The sequence below is a fragment of the Vombatus ursinus genome, unplaced genomic scaffold (assembly GCF_900497805.2).
Source record: "Vombatus ursinus unplaced genomic scaffold, bare-nosed wombat genome assembly UNPS02014798.1, whole genome shotgun sequence".
In the NCBI taxonomy this organism is placed as follows: Eukaryota; Metazoa; Chordata; class Mammalia; order Diprotodontia; family Vombatidae; genus Vombatus; species Vombatus ursinus.
The window spans coordinates 2,428,237-2,437,766 of record NW_020954576.1 but is presented as its reverse complement, the minus strand read 5'-3'; the positions used below and the strand labels follow the sequence as shown (position 1 = coordinate 2,437,766).

Genomic DNA, 9,530 nt, shown 5'->3' with positions numbered 1-9,530 from the left:
TGGCAAATCTCCATCACTTGGTACAGTGAGATGCACATAAGTGCATACATAAGTGTTTGCTGAATTACCAAATGAGGAAGATTCTACAGAGAGGCCATCAGTTGCAGTATCCATAAGTTTGATGCTAGACAGTCATTGGATCATATGGACAGCCTCATTCTACAGATGAGGAAACTGAGGCCCAGAAAGATCAAGTGATTTGGATCACGCAGCTAGTAAGTATTTGAGGTAGGATTTGAACCCAAATCTTCCTGGCTCCAAGTCCAATGGAAAGAATTCCACTGCACTTTAATACATTCAGGTTTATTTATTAAAAAACAACAATACAACAACTGTTTGACCTAGAGGGTGGGAATATAGAAATACCACTCCTTATTAGGTAACTAGCCATTTACCACTAGCACTATTAACAAATGAAACAAGACTTATGTAGGTGGTTTGTATTTTTTTTTCATTGAAGATCAACTTGAAGTAGACTAATCCAGAGATCTAAATGGGAAACAGCATTTCATGTGTTGGGTCACATCAAAATACAATGATCCATTTTGTCCAGGACTTTCAGCAGGGAAGAGATTTTCCCTGAAGGACTGTACGTCACATAAGACAGAGCCTGTTCTTTCCTGCTGTGTATATAGTGTTATTTGTTGGTCATACTTCTCCCTTGACCATACACACAACCACCCAAATGACCAGTCTTGTAACTAACTGCATGAAGAATGTTTCCCAGGGAAGATTCAAGAATATTTTTATTAGTGCTAAACCTTTCCTCTTCTTTGAGGACTGAAATTCCAAAATGGGCTCCTAGAGCATTTCCATAAAGATGGAGGTGAAGAACATACACATGTACACATATAATCTATTTAAAACGACTTTATTAAAGGTTATTATTATAAAACATGACCAAGTACAAGTTGTCAGTAAGAATTTGTCTTTTTGAAAATGCGTATCAAAGAAAGGGAAAAGCATCCAACCACACACAAAGCCTTAGGTTGTGCTGTCAGGACGGAGGCTGGAAAGCCGGCTGGGGTGACTGACAAGGCTGCCTCATGCTCTACCAGCTGCTCCCAATGTGTCTAGGACTGCCAGAATTCCAAAGGGAGAAACCTTCAGTGGGGCAATGGTGGGGGGAAGGGAAAAGAAGACAGGGAAACCATGCCATTCTAAGAAGAATCACAGCTTTCCATCCTGCTTGAGGGAAATTAAAAAGATGCTGTCCCCTAAAGCATTACTTGAAATCTTTGAGTTGAATCCTAAGGGTAAAGAATGCAGGGAGGAACTCCAGCTGTGCACTCTGCAGTGGAAAAGTTTGTTTTAAATAAAAATGCCTGTTTTGACATCTCACTCTAGGGAAGAGCACACGGCAAAGCTGAGCCTCAATTTTCTTCTCTTTGGGAGTGGAGCATCATTGACTATCATGGGAGAAGTATAAAGACATTCCCTATGTGCTGGAGTTTAGTCCCAAGGATTAAAAAAAACAATCTCTTAGTGATTCATATTATCTTTTAGTAAAGGACATGACCTGAGGCCTCCCGTAATTCCCTGATATTTGATGTGTCTGGGGAACACTAGATAGCCATAGGAATTTTCCCCATGAGCCTTCCATTATTCCTTCACAATACTTCTCCAAAGCAGGTAAAAAATTAATAATAGTGCTTTGCAAGTATATAGTATTTTTGCTGCTTATAAAGAACTTCAATGTATAGGGCTTTTTTTTTTTTTTGGTCATAACTACCCTACAAGGTGGGCAAGAAACAGCATTATGAGCCCATTTTACAAATATGAAAACTAAGACCCTGGGAAGTTAAAGAATTTGTTGACAGGCACACAGTTAGCTCATGGCCAACTAACTGTCCATTCCACACTATACCTTGCTACCTCTCAATCAATAAAAACTGAAATAATCTCTCCCTGGTTTCCTTTAATCAAAAAAAAAAATTAACTTCAAGAGGTTGTGCTATTGAGAATTTCTTAAGCATGAAATTTTTACTACGCTGTAAATTAGAAGAAACCTAGCCCTAGACTGAACACTAGATAAGATGAAGACATTTAACATGTCTAAATATCAGAGCTTTAAGAAGCCACCTCCTCCCCCTATTTGTCCAAATAGCTGATTTGGACAAAATAACAATTATCTCTCCAAAAGAAAGTAAATTCATCTATCAGGGCCCTCAGATCTCTGCCCCAAGAAGCTTAATTTAAAGCAAGCTTAAATCAATCTTTTAAAAAAAAGAAGTTTACTCTCTAGGCCATTATAAACCAGCTTCAGTTTCTTGCTGAGATGGGAGTGGCTAGGTTGTCAGCCAGGCTTTGAGGAGCTCCCATTGTGAAAATGGGACCAGATGGTCAATAGATGGTCAATTACATCATCCTTTTACTGCTGCTCTATCAAGTACTCTTGGCTGAAGAAGCAAGACCCTAGGCTCAGGAATTTTAAGAACTTTTTTTCCCCTGTAACTCAGAAAGCTAGAATTTTTTTTCCTTTTAAAGATCAACTATACTTGAGTGCAGAAAGAACCTGTATTTGCCAAGCTGTATTCCTCCCCTCTGACACAGTGAGGAGCTGAAAATGCCAAGCCCCAAGGGGCCCATGTGTGGTTCACAGACTTGAAGCCCTTGTCTGGGCCCAACCCAACAGTTGGCCAGGATGCTACTTTGGCAAAAATTCTCCTTTAAAAAATAAAGTAGTTGCCATGTGTCTTTGGAGAGAGGGGAAAAAAAAAAAAAAAACATTCTGAGAACCTTTTAATGAAGTCCTATAAACAAAAAAAGACCCACCCATCCCATCCTACCCCTGCACACCCCCTCAAATTCTAACAGGCACAAGCTCTGATACTGGAGCCAAGCATTCACTGGCAAAGGCTCAGGGAAATTAAGGCTTCAGGTGAGGAGGACACAGTGAGAGGCAGTGTGTGAATCGTGCTGCATTGGAATTTGTCCCAGTACCTGCATGGGGACGGGAGATGCCAGAGGCAACAACACAGTTGCAGTTTACAGAGAAGGCTCTATGTGTATCTCCCCTTCCACGGGAGCTATATCTAATGTGGTAAGCTAACTGAATAGGACTGGAGTTCTCCAGCAAAAGTTAGTGGTTGTACAGCGAGCAAGGAAAGTCCTGTGAAGGCAGTCTCAGCCCCAGGAAGGTCCCTTGCTATCACATCAGAATCCCAAAGTTCTCCAGGATGGCTAGGTTAGTGGTGATATTACACCTCCATTTCTGCTGATGGTGGGGAGGAATGCCTGGTGTATTCTGGGAGGAACACATGCCAAGGCAGACTATTTGTTGGAGTAAGCAGTCTTTGAATCTTTTAGAACAGAGAAACTTGGTTCATCAACCAGTGTCCCACTGGGTTCTAGGACAACCAATCAGAATAGCCCTTTATCCAATAATGACTGACATAGTTTCCACATTCCCACCTAGATAAGGAATCACCAGGGACACATAAGGAACAAAGCTCTTTGAAGAAGAAACTGGTACAAAACTCAAGTAAGGTGTAGCTCTGAGACAGTTACTAAAATAGATATGAAATAATACAAGGCTAATACAAAACTTTAAGAATGCAATTAAAAAAAAAGAAGCCATCCATGGTATTGATCTGTATTAGGGCGGCATGATAACAACCTTATTTTCTTTGACTTGTACCAATGCACTGGTTTCTAGGACTGACAGGAGGATCTAGGCCAGTACCAACGGGAGAATTGTTGATTGAGGACTAGACCACCTGCACAGCTTGGCAGTGTCTGGTGAGTTATTTAGAGAGGTAAATCTTGACATGATTGCTGCTGAGATGTCAGAGCCTTTTAGCCAAGGAAACCATTGTAAAGAAAAGAGTTGATCTCTTAAATAAAAAAAGGCTGTAGAAGACAGTCTGCTTTTGTAGCTTTTCTCTATGAAATATTCAAAAATAAGTATTTTTTCTGGGGGGGGGAAGTGATACAGGTGAGGAAAAGAGAATTTGGTGAAGTTTGAGACAGAAGATTCCCCTACAATATTTAATCAGCTTGTAGCAGGCTTTTAAAAATTCTAAATTGAAAGCTGTCATTATCGATCACCCCCCAAAAAAAGTGCCTGATCTTATAACAATGGTAACATCTAGACAAGGCAACATTGAATAGTTTCAAATTATTAAGAAAAAAGTTCACAAAAGCTAGAAAAATTGAAAGACACTGGGGGGGAGGAAGTTGCCCTTTTCTTTATCCTGCTTCTCCAGCACAACACTTTGGGGAAAAAAGAGTTTGGGGGTTCTTGGTTTTGTTTCATTTTACCAGTTGTCCAGAAAATCAAATCCCGTCTTTAAGATGACATTACTTGTATTGAGCTGTAGGAAAAAAAAAAAAAAGACAAGTGAGCTTTTTTTTTTCCAAGTGAAGCAAATTCTAAATACAGCCTCTCATTTAGTATGACCCAAATGAGAGTGCTTGCTTCCTTCTCAGAATCTCCCTGACCTCAATATACCCCAGTGCTTGGAACTAGAAAATTAAATAAAATTAAAGACAGGCTGGCTTGATTCTGCCAGCATCCAGCATTCCCTCCCTTCCTTCCTAATGACATCTGTGAGCACGTCAGCTTTGGGTTTATCCATATAAGACATAGTCTAGAGGAAACGAAAGAATAAATAAAACAGTGACTAGGAAGACAAGGACATGTTGAATCATCACACACATACACATACAGACACACACAATCTTAAAGGCAGTCTTTCTGATAGCACAAGTAATCTTCACAAGGGAGGAGCAAAAGATAGGGAAGTTTGTATCATTCAAAGGAAGCTAAATGACAATCTCTAAACTAAGCGCATCCTTAGGGTCAAGGAAAACTCACTTGAAACAAAGGGACCCAATTTAAAGGAATAAATTGCATATACAGGCTATCCCAGAGGTCCAAAGCTGCTATCGTTTTTTTGTAAAGTTTTTTCAGATCTAAACATGATCCTGGGACATTTTGGAGCTGGGCTGGGCACTCCCTCCAAAACTTTGAACTGGAACCACCAGGCATCTGAAGACCAAGTGTGGGGATGACCAGCAGGCAGAGAAGCACATTTTGCCCAGAGTGCTTCCTTCCTTTCCAAATGCCTGTCCATTTTAATTGCTTTCCCACCTCAGTGGAAACTCTCAAGGGGCTCTCACACAAATTACATGTGACTAAAGAGTAATGAAACAATATATGTCCAAGTGAGTGTTGTTCCCCAAAGTAGTTCCTTATTCTAACAACACTCCAGATATTTCTGGAAATTCTCTTACATCTGCCTTCAGAGAGAGTTCATAAGCCACACAAGAAAAATCATTCTCATCACTTCTTAGTTACACCTTATTTTTGATCAAATACAGTATTATTACCTAGCTTTCTCATTCAACAATTCATTCTTTCAATCAATCAATACATAGTGCCTATTCTATGCAAAGTACTATCCTTGGGGCTACAGTAGTAACAGAGAAAAATAACGAACATCTCCTGTCCTCACAGACTTTTCTACCCAGTAGGGGAGAGAAGACATGCACACAAATAAATATAACACATGGCAGATTATGCTAAGTGACACACACAAAGACATACTATAAGAATTTAAAAGAGGAAGAAAACACTCCCGTATGGTGAGATCAGGGAAAACTCCAAGGCCCAATCCAAATGCCACTCCCTTTATGAAGGACAGGTAGGATTTCAATAGATGAAGATGATGTGAAAAGCATTCCAGGGGAAGCAACCAGCTTGAGCAAAAATTCGGGTGTCAAGTAGGCTGAGGACTGAAAAAAGATCATTGGATTTGGTTACTGGAGACCTTGAATGGAACAGTCTCAGCCAAGTGGTAAGGGCAAAAAGCCAGATGACAAGGTGTTAAGGAGTGAGTGGGAAGAAGAATTGGAAGCCTCCAGCATAGATATTTTTCCCTATACTTCTTAAAAGAGTAGTTCAAGTGGATGATAGACTAGGGTGAAGACGGGTGTGGGGGTGTGTGTGTGTGTGTGTACACAGAGTAGATCTAGGCAGAAAGGGAGAGACTGAAGAAGTAATCAAGGGGTTTGATGGAGAAGGCTCTAAGAACAAGAGATAAAGGATAAGATCGACAAAGGAAGCCTCAGAAAGAAGGCTTCTCATTAAGAAAGTAAGAAGAAAAGGATGAGTTGAAAATACAGAGGAATTTTGAAATGAAGAATAAAGAGACCTTCATGCAAGTAGGGGCCCAGATGAGGTTAGGGAACATGAATCCAAAATCCACATAACAGGATTAGTGACATTTACCAGGTTATGCTCCATAAACCCCCAAGTGGAACAAAAGCAAGGAGGTGTTACCTGGACTACTACAAATGACTCATGCTACCACTGAGGGTAGTCAAGAGAAACAGTGGCAGATCCTGAAGGCAATTCCAATAGAGGAGTTTGAGAGACATTTTGGACAAAGACAGTATTGTTGGGAAAATCTACAGTATTTCAGACTAATTTCAGGGAGGCAACTCTCAGTTGGATTTATCAGTCCTGATGTGATTGTTAGCAAAGTGGCATTACACCCACACTCCAATGCTTCTTACTCCAGTGCTTCATCATGGAGGAACCCTGGAGTCTTTAGGTTTAGGTAGTGGCAGCATAAGCTCTGAGAGATCCTACCAAGCCAGAAAGGCTTTGAGGACTGGGCTAGAGTCCAAAAATCAGCCAAATTTAGTTTGGAAGACATTATTACTAAAAACTTGGCCCCATCTAATGAACATGTTTGACGATGGAAACTCATGAAGGTGTGGATGCATTGTGATTTATACTGGTAGATGAGCACCTGCAGGGGTCAATTCAATTTACGTTTATATAGCATTGAAATAGGGCAGCTATGTGGTGCAGTGGACAGAGTGCTGGGCTTGAAGTCAGGAAGACTCCTCTTTCGGAGTTCAAATCTGGCCTTTGACACTCACTAGTTGTGTGACCCTGGGCAAGTCACTTAACCTATTCACCAAACTGAGTGCCCTTCTCACCCCCTTAGCTCTACTAACCCAAGTTCCTTCCCTCCTTTGTAATATTGCTTTCTCCCACCTACTTCATGAAATTTCACTCTATCCAATGTAATTATCCCACTGTCCCCAGCATACAGATGGTGGCAACACTCCACTGATCTAGTATTCTTGGGAATGAGTTAAGAGTTCCGTGGAAGTGAATTTTTCAGATAATTTATTACCTTTAAGTACCATTTTTAAAAAATTAAACCATTTGAAGTGGAAATATTTTTTAAATGTTTCAACATAGTAAAGCTGGGAAGGAAACAGCAGATGACAGAATCAGGATTCAAAGAAATCTTGGCAGGCTAAGAATAGGCCAAAACCAAAGATAACATTTCAGACATCTTGAACTAGATGTCCAGTTAAACTCAACACGTCCAAAACTGAATTCGTTATCTTTCCCCCCAAACCCTCCTCTTTTCCAAACTTCCCTCTCACTACTGAGGGCAGTGGGTGATGATCCTCCCAGTCCCCCAGCCTCACAATCTGGGTATCACCCTCAACTTCTCACTATATCTCACCCCCATATAGAATTGGTTACCAAGGCCATTAGATTTCACCATCAAAACTTCTTTCAAAAAACACCTGATGTATAATTCCTCTGACACTGTCACCACCCTGGAGCAGGCCCTCACCACCTCGTGCCTGGATATTACAATAGCCTACCACCAGTCTCTGCCCACTCCAGTCCATCTTCCGTTCAGCTGCCAAAGTGATTTTCCTAAAGTGCAGGTCCAACCGTGTTGCTCCCCTACTCAATAAACTCCAGTGGCTCCCTATCACCTCCAGGATCAAAAACAAAATGCTCTGTTTGGAATTCAAAGCCCTTCATTTCCTATTCCCTTCTATCTTTCCAGTTTTCTTACACCTTACTCCCCAACACATACTCTTCAATTCAGTGACACTGGACTCCTGGCTGTCCCTCAAACACTCCATTTCCAGGCTCCAGGGATTCCCCATGTGTGCAAACTCTCCCTCTTCATCTCTGTCTCGAGGTTTCTTTCAAGTCCTATCTAAAATCTCACCTTCTATAGGAAGTCTAGAATCCCTCTTAATTCTGTTGCCTTCCCTCAGTTGACAGTTTCCCATTTATCTTGTCCATAGCTCCTTCCATACATTTTTATTTGCCCATCAACTCCCCCATTAGATAGTGAGATCCTTGGGGGCAGGGGCTGTCTTTTGCCTTTCTTTGTATCCTCAGTACTTAGCACAGAAGTTGAGTAGACACTTAATAAATGCCTGTTGACTGACTAAATGCTCACTGACTTAGTAGGAGGCAATGTGGCATATTGGCACTCATTCTAGGGTGGGAGCCCAAAGTCTCGGTTTGAGTCCCCAGATCATTCTTCCCACAACTTTTTGAAAAGTTCACCCCCTGAGACAATCTTCCTTTGAAGCCTAACCCCTGCCCTTAAACATGAAGATGTCGATATACACAGTCACAGAACTAGAGCTGAAAGAGATCTGAGAGGTCATCGAGTCCAACCCCATCACTTCACAGAGAGGACACTGGAACCCTGAAAAGTTACATGCCTAACCCAAAGCCACGTAGGAGTAAAGGGCAGAGCTGAGATCCAAGCTCAGTTCCCATGACTATAAGTCCAGGACCCTTTCCACCTGTAAGATGGATATTTGAACAATACCTAGAACAGTGCCTGACAAACAGTAAGTACTTAATGAATCGAATGTGGCCACCAAAAAGACTGACATCATCCGAAGCTACGCAGATAAAAGTTTTGTATCCAGAGGAAAGGAGGCGAGATTTTAGCGTGGTCTAGGCACAGTGCATTACGTATGGCAGGTACTTGATGTCTGCTGAACTGACTGAATTTAACGGTCCCACTGTACTCTGTACTTGGCTGCTGCTGCGTGGGTCAGATCCTATCTGGAGTATTATGTTTGGCTCTTGAGATTACATTTTTAGAGGGACAATGAGAAATGAGACTGTGTCCAGAGGAGGGTCACCAGGAAAGTGAGAAGTCTGGAAATCATATGATATGAGGAGTTACTGTATTAACTATAGTTACTGAAGTTATATAGATATTAATAGTTTATGGGTATTATTATAGATAGTTTATAGAAGAGAAGACATGAGTGGAGGAGGTAAGAAGGGGCACATGATAGTTGTCTTCAAATATTTATAAGGTTCTTATAAGGCAGAGAAATTACATGCAGAAGGCAGAACCAGGACAAATGAATAGAAGTCACATTTGGCTCAATGGAAGGAAGAACTTTTTTCCTCCCCCATTATATTATGCGCTCCTCAAGGGCAGGGACTTTCTTTTGTCTTTCTTTGTATGCCCAGTGCTTAGCATAATGCCTGGCACACAGTAAACACTAAACAAATGCTTACTGATTGACTGGCTGATAGAATCAGGTCTGTCAAAAACTAGAATGAGTTGCCTAATGAAGGGATGAGATCCCCATCAGTGGAAATGGATGCCCACCTATAAAGTATGTTCTAGAGGGCATTTTATGAGCCATTTCTCTACCTTGTTGACTCAGAAGGAAGTAGTAGTCAGGAGAAGAGAATTACAGATTTGGAGGTTGTGCCA

The 9,530-nt window shown here is 41.2% G+C and overlaps 1 protein-coding gene across 1 annotated transcript in view; it reads right to left on the bottom strand.

Moving 5' to 3' along the window:
- Positions 1 to 855: 855 nt before the first annotated feature.
- LOC114050030 (uncharacterized protein C1orf198-like) overlaps positions 856 to 9,530 on the bottom strand; it is a 50,457-nt gene continuing 41,782 nt past the window's right edge. The window contains 1 exon segment of the mRNA XM_027871557.1: positions 856 to 4,316. Coding sequence (XP_027727358.1) covers positions 4,260 to 4,316 — 57 coding nt within the window. The 3' untranslated portion in view covers positions 856 to 4,259.